The sequence below is a fragment of the Lepidochelys kempii genome, chromosome 19, assembly GCF_965140285.1.
Source record: "Lepidochelys kempii isolate rLepKem1 chromosome 19, rLepKem1.hap1, whole genome shotgun sequence".
In the NCBI taxonomy this organism is placed as follows: Eukaryota; Metazoa; Chordata; order Testudines; family Cheloniidae; genus Lepidochelys; species Lepidochelys kempii.
In genome coordinates this window covers 12,737,809-12,761,888 of record NC_136398.1, presented here as the reverse complement: position 1 = coordinate 12,761,888, position 24,080 = coordinate 12,737,809, and the positions used below count along the sequence as shown (strand labels likewise).

The following is a 24,080-nucleotide window of genomic DNA, read 5'->3' as shown; positions in this document are numbered from 1 at the left end:
GCACTTGTGCCCACTATAACAGCAATCCACTCACTGTGGGTCCAATTTTGACATAACATTGACCATACCTTTCTCTGCAGGTATACCCATTAAAATTAAATTATTGTGGAATAAGATATAATTCAGCATGAGTATGGGTGTCAGAACTGAGTTCTATGTTTAGAGTTGCTTAATAGAACTCCAGCATACGTATTTGACAGACTGTGCAATTCCCGTTTGTTTTGGTCAGAATGAATTTGCTTTCTTATATTATTTTTAATGCCATCACAAGTAAATAACAATGATGAATTTTAATGTGATGAATGTAACAGAGGTGTGCTTTGCAGTCTTTTACTTTCTCGACCAAACTTCTCATGACCTCAGGCTATGCCTTACTTTCCTCAAGCATGCTATTTAATGGTTTATACTAATATGTAAACTATAACACATTTTTTGGTTTACTTGCTTCTTGAGGAGATGGTAGGGACTCCTAGTCTGTAGGCATATTATTGCAATAGACATTTTGTATCAAGAGTCTAGATTTTCAGTTTAAATTTTTAAGGCTTGCTAAATTCTGTTGTTTGTTGTTGTGGTCTAGGTTCCCCTGTTGTCTCCCTTCTGTCACACAACAAAGCTTTTCATCTGAACATCCTGAGGCTTGATGAAGTATTGATCTTTGGGGAATGACTAATAAATTTAGGGCCAAATCCTGAGCAGTAAAGCAGAGCCCATGTAAACATTGTATGGCTGAGATATGGAATCTGTTTGTTTGTCCTTGGTGTGCGTGCATGCATGCATCCAGACACAGTTTTGGGAGGAGGAGGACCACCTGCAACCTGCTGCACGTCCCTTGTGGGGTATGGGTTTAGACTAGTAGATCTGCAATAAATACAGATTCCCTCAACGCACCTTTATCTCCTCCACCACCACCAAGTTCCAGTGCATCTTGCCTTTGACTGCCCCAACCACAATCTCCACCAGCTCATTGTGGATATGCAGGGTTCTCTCTGTCTTTGGGGACTTGCAAGTCTAAGAATGGGGTGCAAGATGTGATTCTCAGTGCCCAAATAACATGGAAGATTTTGAAGTCCGGTCAAAGCAAAAAACATAATTATTTGAAATCTTCATAATTCTGCTGTTGAATAATGAGAGATGAGCTGGGGCTGAAAGATCTGATTATGTTGGGAAGAAAAGTTTTTGGTGATAATGGACTCTGGAATGCACATGGTGTTAATTTCAGCATTCAGATACAGTTATTTAAATATTTTGAAGGTAGAGTGATAGAATTTCATGTTGTTTTACTAACTGTGCTCTGTATCTGAAGTATCTGTGCAAACCAGCTTTTCTTTTCTCTTGTGCTAGAATCATAGAATATCAGGGTTGGAAGGGACCTCAGGAGATCATCTAGTCCAACCCCCTGCTCAAAGCAGGACCAATCCCCAATTTTTGCCCTAGATCCCTAAATGGCCCCCTCAAGGATTGAACTCACAACCCTGGGTTTAGCAGGCCAATGCTCAAACTACTGAGCTATCCCTCCCCCCTGTTGACAGACGTTAGGATGATTTTTGATGGAGAGATTGGAATGTTCCAAGACCAATATATTGGGTCATTTTTGAACCCCCTATTTAAAATATTTTGATATTTTCTATTTTAAACTCAAGGGAAGGGAAATTGCAATTGTAATATATACATGCATGAAGTATTTACATATTGGAGTAAGGTGTGTTATTATGGAGGGAACAGTAGTGCTTCCCTAGTTCAGGTTGAGGATTTTCACTTTAAGTTAAAATCTCTGTGTTTCACAGTATAATGTATTTAATTTCTAAATTTAACACACTTACTTCTCTGAAGACAGCTGAACTCTTCAGCTCATTTATAGATAAAATATTTATTCTAGGAAAGAAAGTATTTTCAAATGATTTTTTAAAAAGTTTTCAGAGTAACAGCCGTGTTAGTCTGTATTCGCAAAAAGAAAAGGAGGACTTGTGGCACCTTAGAGACTAACCAATTTATTTGAGCATGAGCTTTCGTGAGCGCTCACGAAAGCTCATGCTCAAATAAATTGGTTAGTCTCTAAGGTGCCACAAGTCCTCCTTTTCTTTTTTTTAAAAAGTTTTGTAAGCTTTTTTTTTTTTTTTGCTTTTGTAGTCTGAATAATGAAGTACAACAGACCTTTCAAAGTATAATATATGCTTATGACATGTAGGGTAAATTTCCCTCCAAAACTATTTAAAATATAGTTTTTAAACATCTGTAATCATAATTTATTTTACAGCAAGAAGTGAAGACTTTGGCAATAGCTGAGGTCGTTCTTAAGAGGTAATTTAATCAGCCACCTGTCTTCTCCCCTTAATTTGTATGTTGCTGTTCTCTTGTTTGAAGTAAGGGAGTGGAGTGGAACAGGGGATGGACTGTACCCAGGTGTTAGGATTTCTCATTAGTAGAAATGAGATTTCTCATTGCTCAACCTTACTCAAGCAGTTGACCCTAACTGTCGCTGCTTTTAAAAGGTGTGTGCCACATGCCTAAGCTTGATTCCTGTAGTAAGGTTTGTTCAGAACAGTTGAACAGGAGTTGTGCAAGGTGGGTACCCCTCTTTTCAATGGGAAGAAGAGGGATTTATTGTGTCTTTCTAAACTTATACAGTATCTAGGTTTCAGAGGAACAGCCGTGTTAGTCTGTATTCGCAAAAAGAAAAGGAGTACTTGTGGCACCTTAGAGACTAACCAATTTATTTGAGCATGAGCTTTCGTGAGCTACAGCTCACTTCATTATCTAGATACACTTCAGTATCTAGGGTGACCAGATGTTCCGTTTTTAAAGGGACAGTCCCGTTTTTGGGGACTTTTTCTTATATAGGCCTATTACCCCCCACCCCGTCCCATTTTTTCACAGTTGCTATCTGGTAACCCTAACAGTATCTCACTTTAAAAGATTATATGACAGCCACCCCTGTATCCTTGTTCTCTGACCTTGCCTCCTCACATTTCCATTCACACCTCCATGTCCTCCTTACACAGTTGCTTTTTCTCCTTTTCCCGATCCTTGCTTCCCATGGTGCTGCTTTCTGGTGTTGCTGGGAGCTGGGGAGTGAGTGAGGCTGTGGAAGGAAAGATGTGGGGGCTTCTGATGTTTACTTCTAGTCTTAACTCCAGCATAATATAACTTTTTAAAATCTGGGAATAATAAAGGAGGACTGGTACACTTCACAGATTAAAAACTAATCCTGTCAAACTAGAAACACAGACCAAATCCCATCGAACTGCATTTCCTTATCTTTCAAACAGCACGAGGCCCTCTCTGAATTTGCCAGCACATTCATTTCATTGTATCACACCATTATATTTAAAAGAGGTGCAGACTTCCATCTTTTCAGTGTGTTGCCTTTGGCTATGAAAGAGACTGTCAATAAGAACAGCTTCTACAATGCCTGGAGAGGGCCTGATGCCACTGACCTTACTCGGTCAAAACTCCCATTGAGGAAAGATGGCAGGTTCGGGGACGGAATGTTATCCAAATCTTTAATGCAAAAGTCCTTGGGCTGTTTGGGATATCACAGATCAATACTATTTGAAGAGTGGTTTATAGCTCTTAAAATACTGAAACTATTGATACACCCTTGTGGCTGTGTCCAAGTCCCCAGATACAGTGTGTGTTTAATTTTTGTTTTGTAAATTGTGCTTGGTATGAGGTCCAGAAAACATTAGTACTTGGTGTATTAAGTTGGGCTCTATCTCTTTAGGCAGAAAAGTAAGTTGTATAATATAATCATTCAGATCTGAATTGTGATAACTCTTACAAGCTTAAGATAAAGACTTAATATTGGTTTTGCAGGGTTGGAGACTGGGTATAGGGGATGCATTTACACATTTAATCAATAATATTCTACTGTTATGCAAGGTCCTGATTTAGCAAAACTTTTAAGCATGTGAGATGGTCTGTGAGAAGTCAATAGGACTATTCATATTCTTAAAGTTGTTTATATGCTTAAATGCTTTGCTGGATCAAGGCCTTGTATAATAATATATTATCGACTAAATGTGCAGTTCCCAAATTGCAAAACTAATATTATGGTTTTTTTTTTAAAGCTTCTAATGGATGAAGGGGGATAGCAAGAACTGTGCTGTGTAATGTATAAGTATGTTCATATTCTCTGAAAAAGTGCTTTCCCAGCTTTTTACTTACTGTTAATCAGTAAAGTGAAGTGATTAGCCAGGAGCAGAATCATTCTGTAGGAAGATGTCATTTTTGTTGTAACTTTTTCCTGATATAGTAACACTTGAGCTTTTGCAGCTTTCTAGTAGAGTGTTTCCCAAAGTTGGGATGCCGCTTGTGCAGGGAAAGCCCTTGGCGGGCTGGGCCAGTTTGCCTGGGCCAAGTCCGCAGGTTCGGCCGATCGCAGCTCCCCCTGGCTGTGGTTCGCCGCTCCAGGCTAATGGGGGCTATGGGAAGCGGTGGCCTGTACGTCCCTAGGCCCGTGCTGCTTCCAGCAGCCCCCCTTGGCCTGGAGCAGCGAACTGCGGCCAGTGGGAGCTGTGATCAGCCGAACCTGCGGATGCAGCAGGTAAACAAACCGGCTCGGCCCGCCAGGGGCTTTCCCTGCGCAAGTGGTGTCCCAGGTTTGGGAACCACTGCTCTAGTATATTTAATCTGGAGAAGACATTTTGATGTTGTATTGTTTTTTCTATGTAGGGCTAGTTTCCTGGAGCTTGGAAGTTTGTTATACCACTACCAGATTTTACTTCAGATTTTAGTCTTGTTGAGCAAAATCCTAGAAAGTTTTACTATGTTCTATCAACCAGTTTAGAAAATAGCTTTTTTTTAATTGCATTTTGCAGTATTTTTTTTTGAGCTACTGGTAGTTAGAATATGGGTGCTCAGACTAGTTTTTGCTATTGACTTCAAGGTCAGGTGAATTTTAATCACCAGCCTGCATATGTGTATATATTAAAATGTTTGTATTGGTTTATGCTTATTTTGGACACTTGTAACACTTGTATATTTTTAAGGTTCTTGTACGACCTGAAGGTGAATTATTCTAGCCTTGAAAAGAACAATTATTAATGTCCACTTGGTATACATTAAAAACAGTTCTTCCAAAACTGAACAGTGAGTAGCTGTATTATTCTTCTTAACCTCACCTTGTAGGTGATCAATCAAATAGGTGCATTCTGACCTCTTTTTGCTCACATTACCAAAAGGATATTTGAGGTGAAATGTTCAGAGAAAATACAATTTAACAAAGTGGCTTAAAATGTGGGGCGGGGGGGGCGGGAACCAGTGCAAAGCTTTACAGTTCCCTTAATCTTTCTATTTGGGAACCCATATCCAGCGATTGTCTTAAACTTCAACAGAAATTTTTAAGGACAACAAAATATTATGGAGAATGGCATTTTCCTTTGGAAGGAAGGGTCCACTAATTATTGTCCGTTATGCACTTTAATTTTCTGAACATGTAATGAAAGTATTTCATTGCAACATTCCTGGTTTATGTCTCAGTTAAACTTCAACACATTACTTTACATTTTAGTTTCCCCTTGGAAGAACCATTATGATGTTTTTTCAGAATTGTGACTCTTTCAGTGATGTCACCAGACTGACGTAATTTGGAACCCAAAATTGTATTGTTTATCTTCAGGTCATTAGGTCTTGAATAAAAATCATTCAAATCAAAACTGGTAGAGAAATGGCTATACCTTCCGATGGTAAATTTATACATTTGGGAACGATACAGATTAAAGCATCGAGATGATGGATGTTTCAGGTAAAGTGTTTTTACAAGAAATTCTGAAAAACCTGTTTCCAAGTGTGTCTCTTGTCAGTTCCACGCTGCATTGGCTGAAATTTGTAAATTGTGTGTACGTTTTTTGTGTACAAGTGGCCCCTTTGATCGCTGTTGCAGTAGAGGGGCTGAGCCAAGTAACTTGGATGAGCCAAGTAACCTGAATTCCTCACTTTGCCCTGTATGTGAACTCTTCATGCACATTGGTGGGGCAAGGTTGTATGGCCACTGTTTATACTGTCCTTGTTCCTTGGCTATCTAGAGGAGGACTGTCAGCGAGCATTAAAAATCACCAAAAGCTTCAAAATAGGGGATTAGAGGGGAGGAAAAAGCCCTAGCAGGATAACAGTTTAATGCAAGTCACAAAAACAAGTTAATGTATTATGTGGTGCTATTTGTCACTTAGAGTAATTGAACACAAACTGTTAACTTTGTGGACACACAAGTATGTTTTGTACCTCCTTCTGCTTCCATTCTCCTCTTCTGGGAATAGACTGAAATATTTTTTCCAGCATGGCACTGAATGCCTCATTGAGTTTCTGTAATGAAAAAAGACAGGAAAAAAGACTGCTTTCTAGTTAACTTCAAGATGATATACAATGTGAAGAGAAGGGTAGCAAAGCAAGTATGATTGCACGATGAAGGAAACTTAACTGGAGAAGACTTGAAAAACTGAATGGAAAATGTGTGATTTGAAGCACTGACCCTTGGAATTGCATTTGTTGCACTTGACTTGACATATGATTTCTTTTCACTACGTTTTCTACTGAAACTTTGCTGTAACATACAGTGGCTGGTGGTTGGAGGATGGGGGGGTGTGAGTATGAGAGAGGGACAGAAATTCTTAAACTACATAAATGCTGGTCTAGTAATTGTGCTATATTGGAGCTTTGCTTCTGTCAGTTGGCATATGTGCATATTTGACCAGTGGCTTTTAAGAGAGAGACGTTCTGTGGACTATGGTGCTAGTCTGGATTTACTGCAAGAGTAAGGATTGGGTTTAGAAGGGTACCCATATAGTATTGCTGTCTGACCTTATACATTGATAAGGGTTGGATAGCCTCTGGTACTATTTTTATCTATCTCCGAACATCATGCTAGAGTACCACACAACTGTAATGAATTTAGCCTCACAACATCCTTGGGAGATAAGCATTTTACAGATGAACAATGGAAACATCGAGAAGTAAAGTGGCTTGCCCATCAGGAGTCTGTGGCAAAGCTGGGAAGAGACCTTGGATCTCCTGAGTCTCAGCTCAGTGTCTGAACTAAAAGGACATCCTCCCTTTCCTACACCATCCTTCTCTTGTCTTTGAGTCTAATAGCATTTTGGTTGCTTTTGTAGTTGTAACTGTACTCTTTCCTCTCGCCACTGCGAACACAGGTACTAAGAATGGGAGAAGCAAATAGAAAGCATAATGAATTAAGGCTGTTAGCATTTTGTTTGAGTATGGTCCATTGTGTGTTTTCTAGTTTGAGACAGAGGACAGCATGAGCAATTGTATCTCACTGATGCACTAAGTGCCTGCTGTGGCTGCTAGTAATTTATATTGAAATAGTGGCGCAACTCTAGTTCCACTGCAGGTTTTGATCATCCTTTATGTTTCTGGCTAGGCTGACAGGAGGCCAGTGGTAAGCTGGCTTTCTTGGTAAGAAGACTAGTTGAGCCTTGCAAAATATTACTTGCACAGCGCAAGTCATAGTTTTTGATGGGCAAGTAAAGTATTGTCAGTCATCATCATCATAGTAAAGGGCAGGCAAACAATTGTGTGTCTGTCTGATACATTTTCAGGGCAGTATTTTGAGGTTAGATTAGTTGTAACCTAGGAAAAGGCCTGAGTCTCTTCACTTTTGGTTATCATCAGCAGAGAAATAGTCAATTACAGGCATTGTGCACTAGATATTTGTTAAATACATTAAATAAGTCATATAAAAAAGTGAGGTAATATGGAGCTTTGAAACAATCACTCATACAAGGCAAAGACACTTACAGATTAAAGCATCTAGATGATGGATGTTTCAAGTAAAGTGTTTTCACAGGAAATTCTGAAAAACCTGTTTCCAGGTGTATCTCTTGTCAGTTCCACGCTGCATTGGCTGAAATGAGATGTCCAGCTCTAATAGGTTCCCAGTTCTCTTTCTGGGCAAAAAGGAAACTTATAATTACAGTCATTCTCAGAAGAGCAGAAAATGAGGTGGTTTTCTTGACTCCAAGTATTTTTCAGCTGGGATTCTGCCTTGTGTAAAGACATAGTCAGAAGGGTTGAAAACTTGAAATTGTTGTTACTTGATTTTAAAAAGTCTTTGGTCTTAATTCACCACTGTGTTGCTCCAGTTTTACATTGCTCTAGCTACATTGAACTCCCCGTGTAGTAAGGTTTCAGGCTGATTGCATGTGAAGTAGAACTCTTTTTGAAAGCCGGTCCTTTCCCTGAAAGTCTAATAATATTTAGATCTTTTGTAATGTTTTATATTTTGAAAGCTGTTTACAAATATAATTAACCCTAACACTTTTGCCAGAGATGTCTGTATTATTTATCTGTATTTTACAAATAGGATGAGACAGATGTTAATGGCCACATTTTCAAATATGGGTGCATAAAGTTTGTCACCTAACCCCAAATTCAGACACCTAAATAAAAGGTAACTGATTTTCATGGATGATAAGCACCCACAACTGCCATTACTGAAGACGATGGAAGCTGTGGGTGCTCAGCACCTCTGAAGATCCAAGCTGTCTGTCCTAAGTGTGATTTGCCACAAGGTGATTTGGTAGCAGAGACAAGATTAAAACTGTGGCATTGCTGGCTCCCACTTTCTATGCACCTACCCACTGCCTTTGAAAAGCAAAGTGTGGTATGGACTATATCCAAACCTGGACTACGATGTATTCATTGTAAATTATTATCTCTCCCAGGATGCTTGCATCATTTATAACCAGAATTTGCTGTTTAGAGCTGAAATTTCCATTCTAGTTTTGCCACATTTTAAATTACAGTTACAGGACATCCAGTCTTCTGGCATGGTAATGTTTTCTGGGTCTTTTTGAAAGTTAAAAGAAAAACAATCACATACTGGGGCAAAAGCTTTTTCCAATGTTTCAAGCTGGTTTCTGCCATCTCTTTTAATTGAACATTTTGTTTCTCTTTATTGGGCTATATTGGTTTTATTGTAATGTAGATTTTACTGATAGTGGATTATAAAAGGAGCATTATAAGAAAAGTAATTTTTTATTATGATATTTTTCTAGTTTTTTTAATTAGATTTATGGAACATGGAGGTGAAAAAGGCCTATTTTAGCTAGTCCTGCTCTGGCCAGTACGAGCTTATTCCATACATTGTGTTTTCTAATGCTTTGCTTGGTCTGGTTTTAAATAACTCATATAGTTTAAATCAGAGGTTCTCAACTGGGGTATGCATATCCCTGGGGGTACACTGAGGTCTTCCAGGGGGTATGTCGACTCATCCTATTGGCCTAGTATGACAGACTCTAGAGCTCTGCAGCGGGTCTGTGATCTTGTGGGTCCCACAGGATCCACTGCCATAACAGCTGGAGAAGGATAAAATTCAACAAACAATGTGGGAGCAGGTATTGCGGGAGTGGGATTTTAAAAATAGTACTCCCAAGCCGCAAAGAGTGGTTGCCACCTTTACGTCTGTGCTACTGCTGGTGGCGGCACTGCCTTCAGAGCTGGACGGCCGCAGAGTTTTTAAGTGAGGTGAAACTTGGGTACGCAAGACAAATCAGACTCCTGAAAGGGGTACAGTCATCTGGAAATGTTGAGAACCACTGGTTTAAACTAACATCTTCCAAGCTGTACTATCTGAGTGGCCTCAAAGCCTCCGGCTCCAGTGAGACCTCTGCAAATGTTCTTACTGACCCAGGACCCAATCCTGCTCAGTGCCCCAGAGCACTCTGCACCTTGCAGCATTGGACCTCTTGGGAGTGTGGTGGGGAACAGTGCTGAGCATTTGCCTAGTGCTGCTTCTGCGCAAAGCTCTGTACAAATGTTCATTAATCCTCCGTTGAGGTAGGTCTGTATTATTAATCCTCATTTTACAAGGGGACAAGCTGAGACACAAAAAGAGGAAGGTGACAGAGAGTAGAACCCAGAATCCAGGGATTCAGTCCTCCATCTCTTGCTCCACCTATTTATTAGGAACTGCTCTTTCCAGTACTCCAATAATAACATTCTGGTGCCATCAGTAACAACGCATCAAATGTGAACTCTGACTTGGTGTGGGATTGAGGGTATTTTTCTGCAGTAAAGGTCCTTTAAAATAAAGGGCGAATTGGAGGAATGACAAATCGTGTGATACATCGTATCTTTGCAGGACATGGCATCAAACTGTAGACTACAAATAGGCTTTTACAGTTTAACAAGTCTGTATTAAAATATTCATGTATAGGGTTGGAACTGGATGAAGAAGACTTAGATGAAGGATGATCCTGAGTAACTGTACCAATGTGTCTTGGTAAAAGAGTGTAATGCTGTCATGTGATCTCTGTATTAACTTAGTGGAATTTTTGTTTGCTCATCCATTAGATAGGGGCACTAAGAGCCTGATGGTAAGATTCTGTATCTCCTGTTGAAGTCAGTGGGAGTTGAAGTTCTTGAGCACCTTCAAGAATTGGGCCATAAATGTAGCTAACAGATTCCCAATTTCATCAGCGTGACTCATCATGATCACAGTATATGGTGCTTGTATCTCTGCCAGTCTCTCAGGGTGCAAAAGCAGTTGTCCTTGTTTGATTTTTAAATTTAAAAACGTAGACAAAATAAACCAGCCCCAAGGGAAATAATCAGATTGCGATGCCTGCTAGTTGACATCAACAGCGGACTTAGTTTTGTTCAGAGGTGCTTAGAAGTACTGTTTGCAAATGTCCATCCCACAAGTGAATTAATCAGGTTAAACATACAGCACTCCCTAAGCTGCTTGAATTGGAGATACATGATTGCATGGAGTGAGACTTGTCCTACCTCAAAGGTGAGCTTTTGACCTCCAGTGAAATGAAGTTCTGCCTTGGAACATGCTGATAATGTGATGTGTAAGAGACTTTGACATCAAATGGTGGTATGATTTCCCTATGGCAGTTGAAGCCTGTTTCTGTAGGACAAGGATTAAATTGAATTTGTCACTGGTATGGCCTGTTTTTACTAAGGTAACGTAGGTTATGTGGTCAGATAGGAAAAATAATAAAACTTCTAGTTCAAGAATGAGAAGTGAATTTCCTTTTTTTTAAGCAGCCATTTTTTTTCAGTATTCGTATTATTTAAGTTATATATACCAGGCAATGCAGTACAATTTATTGATGATTGATTATTGCATATAAAATGCTATATTAGTAGTGTTGTTGCTGTCATCAGATACACTTAGTCCACATAGCAACATAGCTTTTAGTTGATTCTCCTGCTAGATATTTCTACTTAACTTCTATATGGCTGCAAAGCAGTCCTAGAGCGTGAACACTGTAGGAGGTGACGACCAATAACAGTGCAATCTGCCAGTGCTGCTAAGATAATACTGCTCTTTAAAATTGTTTCAGGCACCCCAGTGCCACAACAGTGTGTGGGTATGTGCGCATGTGTATGTTGGCCCAAATCCTAGTCCCATTTAAAATCAATGGTTAAGCTCCCATGGACTTGAAAGACCAGTGTTTTGCCCATAAACTGTAAAATGGACAATAATTATGCAAACCCAATTGAGCGTCACAGCTTTCTGTTTTATAATTTTGTCCAGAAATTGCATATTTGTTTCACCCCCCACTGCCTTTTTTTTTAAAGTGCTTTGAGCAAATTACAAGTTGACATTTTTTTCCATCTTTTGAAAGCCATTAACTATATGAAGCATAAGCAGCGTCACTCTTAAAATCCTTCATGAAATGTGACAGGCCTGTTGATTCTGTGCCTCTCTTTTGTTTTGTTTTCAACCCCTAGTTTTCTTTCTTAAAAATTTAAAAACAAACAAACCCAAAGGCTAAGCTGAAAGATGGAACAGAGTGTCTCGGAGAGAAAACCCACTATCACCCCGACTGCAGACTTCGATGTAATGGGTGCCTTAGACTGGAAAGACGGCATTGCTACCTTGCCAGGTAGCAACATACAAGTAAGAAACCAAGGAATAGGGTAAAAAAATGATCAAGCATTTAGTAATGCATTGAAGTTAGTACATGTTCTTTTCTTTGGTTAGAAAAAAAGACTTGCTTTAAAATGATTATCCCGTCAGCTGCTGCAGAATTGGAGTCACCAAACAAGTAGTGAATTCCTAGTGAGATTTCTGAATTTGATTTTTTTTGTTTTTTTGTTTTCCTCTTGACTCTTGTTCAGTTAATTTAAAGTGTCATAATTATAGCTGCAAGGAGGTATTTAAGAGCCTTCATTCATTGCTACTCATACATTTAAGGCCTGAACTTGCCATTTCTCAGCTGTATGGGTACACCTTATTCAGGCAAGAAATCCTGTTAAATTCAGCCCATAATGAGCAAAGGCTATTCTCACGAGTGAATATTTGTAGAATATTGCTTTAGTATGGTTGCTTTAGGATGTCTGTGATTATTTTCTCAGCTATTGTCTAGCTACACCTTTCTTATTGATAGTGGCTGTAATGTAAATAAATCACAGCTGAGATTTTTGGAGGAGGTTGTTCACAAATATGGTAGACAGAAAATGACCCCATCAGTTTATTGTGGTTTCCAAGTTTCCTGACAGACTTAGTTCAGTTGTACTTTTAAAATGATTCAGGCCACATTTTCACGGATTTTTTTGGATGTCTAACGTGATACCCTGAGCCTGATATAAATATATTTTTTAAAGGTTCTGAACATTTACAGCTCCAGCTGAAGTGACCTGGAGCTGTGGGGACTCCGAGCCTCTGAAAATCAGGCTCCACACGTCTCAAATTAGGCATCCATTCCAAAATCAGGGGCCTCCCTGGAAAACATTGGTCTTTTTCTTTCACTTTCCCCCTCCCTTTTCTTTGAAAAATCTGCAACCCAGTCGTTCAAAGCTTACTTCAGTCTATGAAGCAAATTCTTCCATGGCGTATCTCCACAGAAGTCAAAAGAATAAGTGCATGCATGACGCTGTGTATCTGAAGTGTTTTGATCAACATATGAGACCTGAAATCAATGGGAGTTATACTGACCTAAAACCTGAGTAATACAGAATCAAGTTCATGGAGTTCCTAGGAGTCCTGGGGTTTTGTTCAAATTGCAGTTTGGATAATTACTTTCTAATGGCTAACTTGTCTCCTGTACTCCCCTGTACTTTCATTTGGAAACATTATTCTTCACTTCCTAAAAGAAAACCTCTTGAGAAACATTGCTGTGTTCTCTTAAATAGCAGTTATATTCCTCCCCAGAGATGGTTGTATTTAACTGATTCTGGAATAACAGTGTACTGTCTACAAAGCATGATGGGATTTATTCAGAACCATTTAAATACAGGATTACCAAATACAAAGATGAGTTCTCAGGTACCACAGTGACTGAGTGTGGTACAAATGTCCAGGTTGTTCATTATTAACTAGCCTCGCAGGTGTGCGTCTCACTATTATGATCCAAAATAACAGGGTTCTGTTTTGATTTCACTGTCCAGTTCCCTTTTATTTTTTGCCTCTTTTTTTCCCCCCCTCCCTCATGTATGTCAGAATTCTTGCATGTGGAGAGGAAAACAGCACAGTTACGTTTTTTGTAATTTCCGTTTCTTTTGTCTCTTATTAAGGAGAATGTTTTAAAAAATTTTCATGTGACTTTAGAATTAGTGAATATGCTGTACTGGCAGCTCTGCAGATTGAAATCCTCTGTTTAACTAGAGAGCAGGTACAGTGCAGGCAGTAGCAGAATCAGCCACCCCATATACTCATGTGCTTTGTCCTTGATCAGAAGGAACCTCTAGGAGTAAGAGTAGAGTTCAACTCCATGGCTCATTCAGTCTTCAGAGACTTCTAGCAAAGACGCCGGTGGTGGTGGTGGTTTTTTCTGATGAGAGTACTTGTCCGCTGGAAAGTGGACTGAGCCCCGCCAACACAGGTGCTCTCAGGTGAGCCATCAGATGGTAACATAACAGCGTTCTGTCACTACTGGTTTGAGTTGATGATTTTATATCTAAAAGGCTCTATATATCTCATTATCTTCAAGAATCTAGTCCCTTAATACAAGACTGCTTTAATATCCTTGCTTCCTTCAGTAGTTAGCTCTGATGCTTAATGGGACACCAGAGCTCTGATACTGTGAACAAAAGGTCACAATGCGGAGCCTCACCAGTCTGTTACTATTATATGCATTTCTGAGGAACCCTCAGCCTGTGATATCTTCCATCCATTCCACTACTGTTCTTCCACCATTTCAAGAAGGAGTTAGTTCCCTCGTTAAACTGATGTAAAGATGTCTATAGAAAAGCCCACCAGAATCCCATATATATAATTACCATTTGTTTGAGGTGGGTTATCTTTGCTCTTAATTAAATAAAAATAATACTCTTGGTTACTTTGGGATTCAGGGGCAGAAATATGTTTCTTCTGGTGCAGCATCTTGGAAGCTGTGAGGAACACAGGCTGCAGCTCAAACGAGTGGGGAGAGGGTTTTGGGGAGAGCTTTTATAAGCTATGGGTGGAACTGAGTTAGCGATATTGTGAACAGTAAGGGGGAAGGAGAGAAGGAAGATGATGCTTCTGTCAGTGGGCCTAAGTAGTCAGGGCTAGTGCTTTTGTGAACTGGGTTTGGTGAGGAGATTTGTTATGATTTTTAAGGAGTTATATACAATCTGTATGCTAGTGTCAATGAAAACTCTACCACAGAGTCTGCTAGCGTGAGTGACCTCTGGTAGTTTATTTCTCTTGTTGTTGGGTAGCCATCTCCATATTGCAGAGGATATTGAGATCCGAGGGAATGGCAGTTAGTTTTTGTTCCAAGATCATAAGAAAGTCCTCCTTCCTTGTGGCGATCTTTGCATACACCCACTTATAGACTGCGCTTACTGGCGCTGTGCAGGAACTTGCTAGAAAAGCAGTGTCTGCTTGGACCAAGCAAGCACCCCACTAGGGCCCCAGACATTTGAAGCCAAAGTTGTAAGAATCCAGACTGCTGTTCTGCATGCCCAATCTTTACACCTTGAGGTTGAAAGGATAGTCATGTTCCTCTCCAGTCTGTCCTGAGGAGACTCTGATATAGCCCTGTGAGCTAGACTCTCTGATCCACCTTTGGGTCAGTACCCCATTCCAGTGAAGGGATCTCTCCTATTTGTTAGACTTCTACAAATAGGATTTTGCAGAGGCCACCCTGAAGAAAGAGAAGTTACCACCCAGTAATGTTGCCACCCATCTTCCTGTAAAGTTCATTTGCCAGAAGACTCTTGAGTTTAGTAGAAGGAACTGATGGGATTGAGAACTGCATGGCCCCTTATAACTCTAACTCAAAATACTTAGTGCTGTGAAGGACCACGTGTGCAATCCTGCTGATGCTGCATTTATGGAAGGTTCCCAAAGCTCAAAGATATGGTAGGGTGCGTGTGTGGGGGGGTGGAGCGGGGCAGGAGGTAGGTTGGTTGGTTGGGTGCGGGGGGCAGAGGCGGCTCATCCTACAGGTGTGTGTAATACTCTCCAAAGAACTGCAGTTACTGGTAAGGAACCTCTTTCTTAACAGTTCCTACTTCCTAGAAGATTTTTAGGTGGGTTGCTACTGTTTGGTAACTACATTATTGTCCATTTATTCATCATAGGATAATCCTGAAAACTCACAACAGGGATTTTGGCCAAGTTACTGCTCTCTTTCAGAGGACATATAAGTCGCTCCAGTTTGTTTGCTAGAAATGCTGTAGGTTTGAATTACATAAAGGGAAAAACTATGAAGCACATAAGAATAAATGTAGCTTTTCTGTATTAACACTGAAGCAGATCACCACTGAACAGGCATTTCTTGATAAAATAGGATTTTTTGTGACACTGTGTTGTATGGAAAGCAATTTCTCTTGCCAGTAGCACTTTTTGTCCTAGCTCCGCTTGCATACTGAATCTCATGCACTATCTTTCCCACTTTGAAACCTATCTGCTGCTGTTTAGTTTGATTGTCTTCTTTAACTGCTTTCTTTCTTTTAAAAAAGAAAAAGAGGACTTGTGGCACCTTGGAGACTAACCAATTTATTTGAGCATAAGCTTTCATGAGCTTTCACAGACTAACACGGCTGCTACTCTGAAACCTTTCTTTCTTTTGTTACCTGCAGTTCCGTTTAAGTGAGTTTGGAACTTTAGAAATCATTACTGAAGCAGAAGCCATAAAAACTCTCTTGGCTCCAGCAATAAATGCCAGAATAGCCAGCCTTAACCCTGGTGCTTCCACTCCTGGTGCAACCAACACGACTGCTGCCTCTGGCACTGATTCTGAAGGTGAGCTTTGTGCACTGCTGAGGGACCAAATACACAGCTTGATAGGATGCTGGAACCACATGTTTTAAGAAGCGTTTCCTGTAGCAATACAGTGCTTGCTGGCATGAGCTGAGCGGTGATTGCACCCAGCCCACATGTATGCCCAAGCGCATAATTTCTGCACAAAATTACTTAGTTATAGATGAACAAAATGTGCATTACTTTGGTGCTAAGTTTTGGAAATATGGACTTTGTGTTTTCTAATGTGATATTAGATCAGGATTTAACTTACATTAGGAAAAACCTAAATCAGGGCAGGCTGTAAAATTGTTATATTGGGATCATCATGCTCATTATGTACGTCAGTTTTGTTGTAGTCAACTCATGTGTTTTCCTGGCTAGCGTACAGCCATTTATATAGACATATTTTCAGATACTTTTAATGGGATACCTATAACAAGGCTTTTCCAGGGCCTCTTAATAGAGGTTTTCAAGAAGTATGAAAAATATATGTAAAGACTGACTTTTAAAACACATTTGCATGGTACAAGCACCCCCCAAAAATGTAGTCACTTTTGACAAAATTTCAAACAATATTTGCACTTGTCTCAAAGCTATAGGGGTACTTAAAAAAAAAAGTCTTCTAACTGGACCCTAGTTAGAGCCTTGAGATTTAATTCTTTGACACCTTTACAGGAGAGCATGAATTTCCCTAATATTAAAATATCACTTCTTTAGATATGAGTGATTTGGTCTTTAATGGCAGAAAACACTCTCTTTAAATACCAGATCAGAGATAATAATTACCTCTCTTAAAGGGGGTGTGCGGCTTAGTTAATGAAAGTTTATAAAGGGCGTTGGGAGAGCTCCTTGGATTAGACTGAGAGGTGATACATTTAAAAACTTTACAACTTTTTCTGTAATCATTGTCCTCGTTCCTCTTCTGCAGAGCCCAAAGGCAACGTGCCTAGTTCTGACATCCCAGCCTGTGAAACCTGTGGGCAAATGGACTGCTTGGAGAATGGGAAGTTTTGTATTCGAACCTGTGCTCAGCAGCAAGACAAGTAAGAAACCTCACATTATTTTCCCGTTTCATGAGAATTTAGCATCTGTGGAAGGTGTTGCAGTGACAGCAATAGATCGACAGAGCAGGTATCAGCACAGCACTGGCAGTAGCAGTGCAAAGCCTACTGCTCACCCTGGTCCTGTCCTGAAGTACCATCTATAAAGAGGAGAAGAGAGTTCGCTCTCTAGGACCTCAGTCTTTGGCCTCTCTGCCAAGATTGCCAGCAAAAAGGTCAATTAGTTTCAACTGCTCAAGTCTGGCTGCATTGCCACTGTGTGTGCTGTACCTGCTCAGGAGATAAATGCAGGATTTAAGCCTCCTGGCCTGTCAATCTGACATTTCCCATGAAGAAGGATGGTCCGTTGGTTAGGGCATTAGACTGGGACTTGGGAGACCCAGGTCATCTCCCTGCTATGCCACAGATTTCCTGTGTGACCTAGAGCAAGTCACTTAGTTCTTCTATGCCTCAGTGCTCCAGCTGTAAGACAGAGATAATAGCACTTTCCTACCTTACAGAGATGTTGTGAGGGTAAATACATTAAAGATTGTGAGGTGATCAGATACTGGGGTGACAGGGCCATATAAGTAGAATTGGCAGAATTTTATTTCTATAATTTCAACAGGTAATATCAATGTTTATTTTTAAGCATTTTATTAGATTTTTATCTATTTAAATTTTCCAAGTTCTACAAAATTATAGAGGGGTTTCAGATAATAATTTTATGACAGCAGACACTGAGATTCAAAAAGTTAAAGCTTTGTAACAGTTAAAACACAGTCAACATCACGTACCAAAATAAATATAGTAAATATCCTTAAAGCAAACTCTAATAAGGTTTCAGGCAGCATTTTTCTTTCTTTTCTGTCTGTACATTAGATTATTATCGATGAAAAATCTTTTAGTTGATTTGTATGTGTACAAGGAAATCAATATTTTCACACATGTACTGATAAAAATCTAATCTTTCCTCACCTATATATAAGTATCTAAGATAGATAGAAAATCCGGCTCTTCCCACAAATATTAAATTCACTTCTTATTTGCCAGCCCAAGCCCTCCACACAATCCATACACTGGTTATAGAACAGGTTTTTTTTATTTTAAATTGTGGCTGTTTGCAGTGACTCTAAAGACATCCCAGCTGATTGCAGAAACAGAATAAGCAGTAGAAACCTTAATGTCAGCATTGGCTGCCAGGTTAATGAGACTGACAGACCCCTCAAGCGACTCCGAAGGAAGAGGAAACTTCTTCTGGATTCTGAGGATGAGGACGAAAATTTAGATGATGATGAGGTAAACGAGATTGGCGTGCACTTTGATTGAATGGAATTGTAACAAACAAGATTACTTGTCAATATACAAAGAAAATCAAATCAAAGGGTGTATTCTATGTACACTGGTGGGCTCCATGAATCTTTCGGACTTGAGTCTGACCTCATTACACTGGTGTAAATCGGAAATATCTCCACTGAAATCAATGGAGTTATGTTGGTGAAAAACTGACGTGAAGTCGCAATTGAGTTTTTAGGCTATAATTTGTTCACACCTATAATTTGCATATCTAGTGCCAGAGAGGTACAGAGTCCTTTACAGTCGTAAAAATACATACACGGCAAGGTCCCTGTACCTAAGAGTACAATCTAAAGCCACATTACAGAAAACTCTACTATCAACATTTGAAACAGACAGTGGAATTTCAGTTCAGTGTTACACATGCATTGGATGTGCTATCTGCAGACCTTTCTGTGCATTCAAATATCTAGAGACTAATAGTAGGAAAACAAAAATACCCCAGCAGTGTTGAAAAAACTGTAGTGTGCCTGTAGTCACAGGTGAAATAAATCACTGATATTTTTTGCTTGAGAAAATTGTATCCCTTCTTTGCCATCAAATCCCTCAGTCTTTTCAAACTTAGGAGTTGTACCACATGGTTTTCTTCTTGTCCTTCAATACACTGCTAAACCATTTCTGAGGCATGACTTGTCCGTTACAAAGGCACTTTCACCAGAGCATGGGAAGGTCGATACACGCATCCTCTGAGTGCTTGTGACCTCTGCTTGCTGTTTAAATACATAGTCTTGTACCTTGCTGATCAAGGGAAAGAAGCCGTTCACAAGATCAGTGTTCATAAAATCAGAACTCTACTGTCCTCTGTTTGAAAGGTCCCCACTCCGCTACTTGATATGCAGGCTGCCATATCAGAGTATTTTTATTTATATTCATGTGTTTTGCTTGTTTTGTGACACTGAGCTCAGCTGGAGCAGTTACTGGTGACACAGGCTGAAGTTTCTTATGTTGCATACAGTTTAATTCATCCCATTGTTCAGCTTTTATCTGAGGGGTTGTATGCAAGATGTCAAAACTATTTTCCTTCTTCCATCTTTCCCTTTCTTTTCGCCTGCCCTCATTAAAAAAAAAAAAAAAAAAAAAAAAAAAAAACTTTTAAAGGGCATGGGACATATTTTGGCTCTGATTTTCAAATTTTGCCTTTCTTGCTTTGCTTCAAGAAGTGAACCCTGGGTGAACTAACACGATGTTAACATTCCTTCCTTGTAGTTTACAAGTTATTGGACATAATCTGTGATATTTAAAGACAAAATATAGTTTCTAGGGGTGTCTTTTTGTGACAGCAGTTACTCAGAACTTCTGTTTCCTTCAATGGCTGGTGAAATATCCTTTCTATGTATCCACGCACTAGCACAGATGGACACAAATTTGTGTCAAGTATCAGGGGGTAGCCATGTTAGTCTGTATCCACAAAAACAACAAGGAGTCCAGTGGCACCTTAAAGACTAACAGATTTATTTGGGCACAAGCTTTCGTGGGTAAAAAACCACTTCTTCAGATGCCACTGAAGAAGTGGTTTTTTACCCACAAAACAAATTTGTGTGAATCTAATGTGTAGCATAGTAATAAAGTTGCTTACTGCTGCAAATCCTGCAGTGCAGACAATGAATCCAATCCACTACACTAGAGAGTTCAGTTTTTACTACACCATGGTGACTTACTTAAATGATCTTTGATGATTCTGGTCTCCCATGTTTAAGAAGGATGAATTCAAACTGGAACAGGTACAGAGAAGGGCTACTAGGATGATCCAAGGAATGGAAAACTTGTCTTATGAAAGGAGACTCAAGGAGCTTAGCTTGTTTAGCCTAATCAAAAGAAGGCTGAGGGGAGATATGATTGCTCTCTATAAATATATCAGAGGGATAAATACCAGAGTGGGAGAGGAACTATTTAAGCTCAGTACCAATATGGACACAAGAACAAATGGATATAAACTGGCCATGAGGAAGTTTAGACTTGAAATTAGACGGAGGTTTCTAACCATCAGAGGAATGAAGTTCTGGAACAGCCTTCCAAGGGAAGCAGTGGGGGCAAAAGACTTATCTGGCTTCAAGATTAAACTCGATACGTTTATGAAGGAGATGGTATGATGGGATAACATAATTTTGGCAATTAATTGATCTTTAACTATTCATGGTAAATAGGCCCAATGGCCTGTGATGAATGTTAGATGTGATGGGATCTGAATTACTACAGAGAATTCTTTCCTGGGTGTCTGGCTCGTGAATCTTGCCCACATGCTCAGGGTTCAGCTGATTGCCATATATGGGGTCGGGAAGGAATTTTTCCCCAGGGCAGATTGGCAGAAGCCCTGGGGGGTTTTCGCCTTCCTCTGTAGCATGGGGCATGGGCCACTTACTGGAGGATTCTCTGCACCTTGAAGTCTTTAAAGCATGATTTGAGGGCTTCAATAGCTCAGACATAGGTGAGAGGTTTATTGCAGGAGTGGGTGGGTGAGATTTGGTGGCCTGCATTGTGCAGGTCAGACTAGATGATCATAATGGTCCCTTCTGACCTGAATATCTATGAGTCTATCTATGGTGGAAACAATTTGTAGAGCACTTTGCGATCCTTTAGGGTAAAAGTAGCTGAATATGTAAGATCTTACTATTACTGTAATGCACTCACAGGTTTGATTTAAGAAGAATATTTCTGTTAGTAACATGTTACATCTTTATCATACCTGCATTGTGAAATGACCACTCGGGGAGAGACAACAATATGGCTAAACTTTTTTTTTAATCATATCTGTGTTTAGGAGAAGAATAAATCAAATAATATGAAAAGCCGCAGAAATACTAAACCTCTAAAACAAGGTGAGCTGAGCTCATAGTCTCTTTTCTTATTCTTTGCAAACTTTACCAGCTGTTACAAGATGGATCATAGTAAACAGAAAAAACAAGCTCAGTGGAGCCCTTTACACATTCAGAGTAATAATTACCTTTGTTAGAATCATAGAATATCAGGGTTGGAAGGGACCTCAGGAGATCATCTAGTCCAACCCCATGCTCAAAGCAGGACCAATCCCCAACTAAATCATCCCAGCCAGAGCTTTGTCAAGCCTGACCTTAAAAACATCTAAGGAAGGAGATTCCACCACCTCCCTAGGTAATGCATTCCAGTGTTTCACCACCCTCCTAGTGAAAAAGTTTTTCCTAATATCCAACCTAAATCTCCCCCACTGCAACTTGAGACCATTACTCCTTGTTCTGACATCTGCTACCACTGAGAACAGTCTAGAGCCATCCTCTTTGGAACCCTCTTTCAGGTAGTTGAAAGCAGCTATCAAATCCCCCCTCATTCTTCTCTTCCGCAGACTAAACATCCCCAGTTCCCTCAGCCTCGCCTCATAAGTCATGTGTTCCAGTCCCCTAATCATTTTTGTTGCCCTCTGCTGGACTCTTTCCAATTTTTCCACATCCTTCTTGTAGTGTGGAGCCCAAAACTGGACACAGTACTTCAGATGAGGCCTCACCAATGTCGAATAGAAGGGAACGATCACGTCCCTCAATCTGCTGGCAATGCCCCTACTTATACATCCCAAAATGCCATTGCCCTTTCTGGCAACAAGGGCACACTGTTGACTCATATCCAGCAGCTTGTCCACTGTAACCCCTAGGTCCTTTTCTGCAGAACTGCTGCTGAGCTATTCGGTTCCTAGTCTGTAGCGGTGCATGGGATTCTTCCGTCCTAAGTGCAGGACTCTGCACTTGTCCTTGTTGAACCTCATCAGATTTCTTTTGGCCCAATCCTCCAGTTTGTCTAGGTCCCTCTGTATCCTATCCCTATCATCCAGCATATCTACCTCTCCTCCCAGTTTCGTGTCTTCTGCAAACTTGCTGAGGGTGCAATCCACACCATCCTCCAGATCATTTATGAAGATCTTGAACAAAACCAGCCCCAAGACGAACCCTTGGGGCACTCCACTTGATACCGGCTGCCAACTAGACATGGAGCCATTGATCACTACCCGTTGAGCCCGACAATCTAGCCAGCTTTGTATCCACCTTATAGTCCATTCATCCAGCCCATCCTTCTTTAACTTGCTGGCAAGAATACTGTGGGAGACCGTGTCAAAAGCTTTGCTAAAGTCAAGGAACAACACGTCCACTGCTTTCCCTTCATCCACAGAGCCAGTTATCTCATCATAGAAGGCAATTAGATTAGTCAGGCATGACTTGCCCTTGGTGAATCCATGCTGACTGTTCCTGATCACTTTCCTCTCCTCTAAGTGCTTCAGAATTGATTCCTTGAGGACCTGCTCCATGATTTTTCCAGGGACGGAGGTGAGGCTGACTGGCCTGTAGTACCCAGGATCCTCCTTCTTACCTTTTTTAAAGATGGGCACTACATTAGCTTTTTTCCAGTCGTCTGGGACTTCCCCCGATCGCCATGAGTTTTCAAAGATAATGGCCAATGGCTCTGCAATCACATCCGCCAACTCCTTTAGCACTCTCGGATGCAACGCATCCAGCCCCATGGACTTGTGCACGTCCAGCTTTTCTAAATAGTCCCGAACCACTTCTTTCTCCACAGAGGGCTGGTCACCTCCTCCCCATGCTGTGCTGCCCAGTGCAGCAGTCTGGGAGCTGACCTTGTTCGTGAAGACAGAGGCAAAAAAAGCATTGAATACATTAGCTTTTTCCACATCCTCTGTCACTAGGTTGCCTCCCTCATTCAGTAAGGGGCCCACACTTTCCTTGACTTTCTTCTTGTTGCTAACATACCTGAAGAAACCCTTCTTGTTACTCTTAACATCTCTTGCTAGCTGCAACTCCAGGTGTGATTTGGCCATCCTGATTTCACTCCTGCATGCCCGAGGAATATTTTTATACTCATCCCTGGTCATTTGTCCAATCTTCCACTTCTTGTAAGCTTCTTTTTTGTATTTAAGATCAGCAAGGATTTCACTGTTAAGCCAAGCTGGTTGCCTGCCATATTTACTATTCTTTCTACACATCGGGATGGTTTGTCCTTGTAACCTCAATAAGGATTCTTTAAAATACAGCCAGCTCTCCTGGACTCCTTTTCCCCTCATGTTATTCTCCCAGGGGATCTTGCCCATCAGTTCCCTGAGGGAGCCAAAGTCTGCTTTTCTGAAGTCCAGGGTCCGTATTCTGCTGCTTTCCTTTCTTCCTTGTGTCAGGATCCTGAACTGGACCATCTCATGGTCACTGCCTCCCAGGTTCCCATCCACTTTTGCTTCCCCTACTAATTCTTCCTGGTTTGTGAGCAGCAGGTCAAGAAGAGCTCTGCCCCTAGTTGGTTCCTCCAGCACTTGCACCAGGAAATTGTCCCCTACATTTTCCAAAAACTTCCTGGATTGTCTGTGCACTGCTGTATTGCTCTCCCAGCAGATATCAGGGTGATTGAAGTCTCCCATGAGAACCAGAGCGTGCGATCTAGTAACTTCTGCGAGTTGCCGGTAGAAAGCTTCGTCCACCTCATCCCCCTGGTCCGGTGGTCTATAGTAGACTCCCACCACGACATCACCCTTGTTGCTCACATTTCTAAACTTAATCCAGAGACTCTCAGGTTTT

At 40.6% G+C, this 24,080-nt stretch overlaps 1 protein-coding gene across 4 annotated transcripts in view; it reads left to right on the top strand.

Annotated features, from left to right (window-relative positions):
- LOC140900544 (lethal(3)malignant brain tumor-like protein 4) overlaps positions 1-24,080 on the top strand; it is an 84,319-nt gene that overhangs the window by 5,927 nt on the left and 54,312 nt on the right. For 3 of the 4 annotated variants that reach the window (XR_012155660.1, XM_073317979.1, XM_073317981.2), the window contains exons 2-6: positions 11,701-11,869; positions 15,982-16,144; positions 17,073-17,187; positions 18,312-18,483; positions 21,299-21,356. Coding sequence is in view for 3 of the 4 variants with exons in the window: in XM_073317979.1 (XP_073174080.1) it covers positions 11,753-11,869; positions 15,982-16,144; positions 17,073-17,187; positions 18,312-18,483; positions 21,299-21,356 (625 nt within the window). In the remaining variant the exon portion in view is untranslated. Of the gene's footprint in view, positions 1-9,711; positions 11,870-15,981; positions 16,145-17,072; positions 17,188-18,311; positions 18,484-21,298; positions 21,357-24,080 lie in introns of those variants that run through there. The other variant, XM_073317980.1, reaches the window with a different exon arrangement.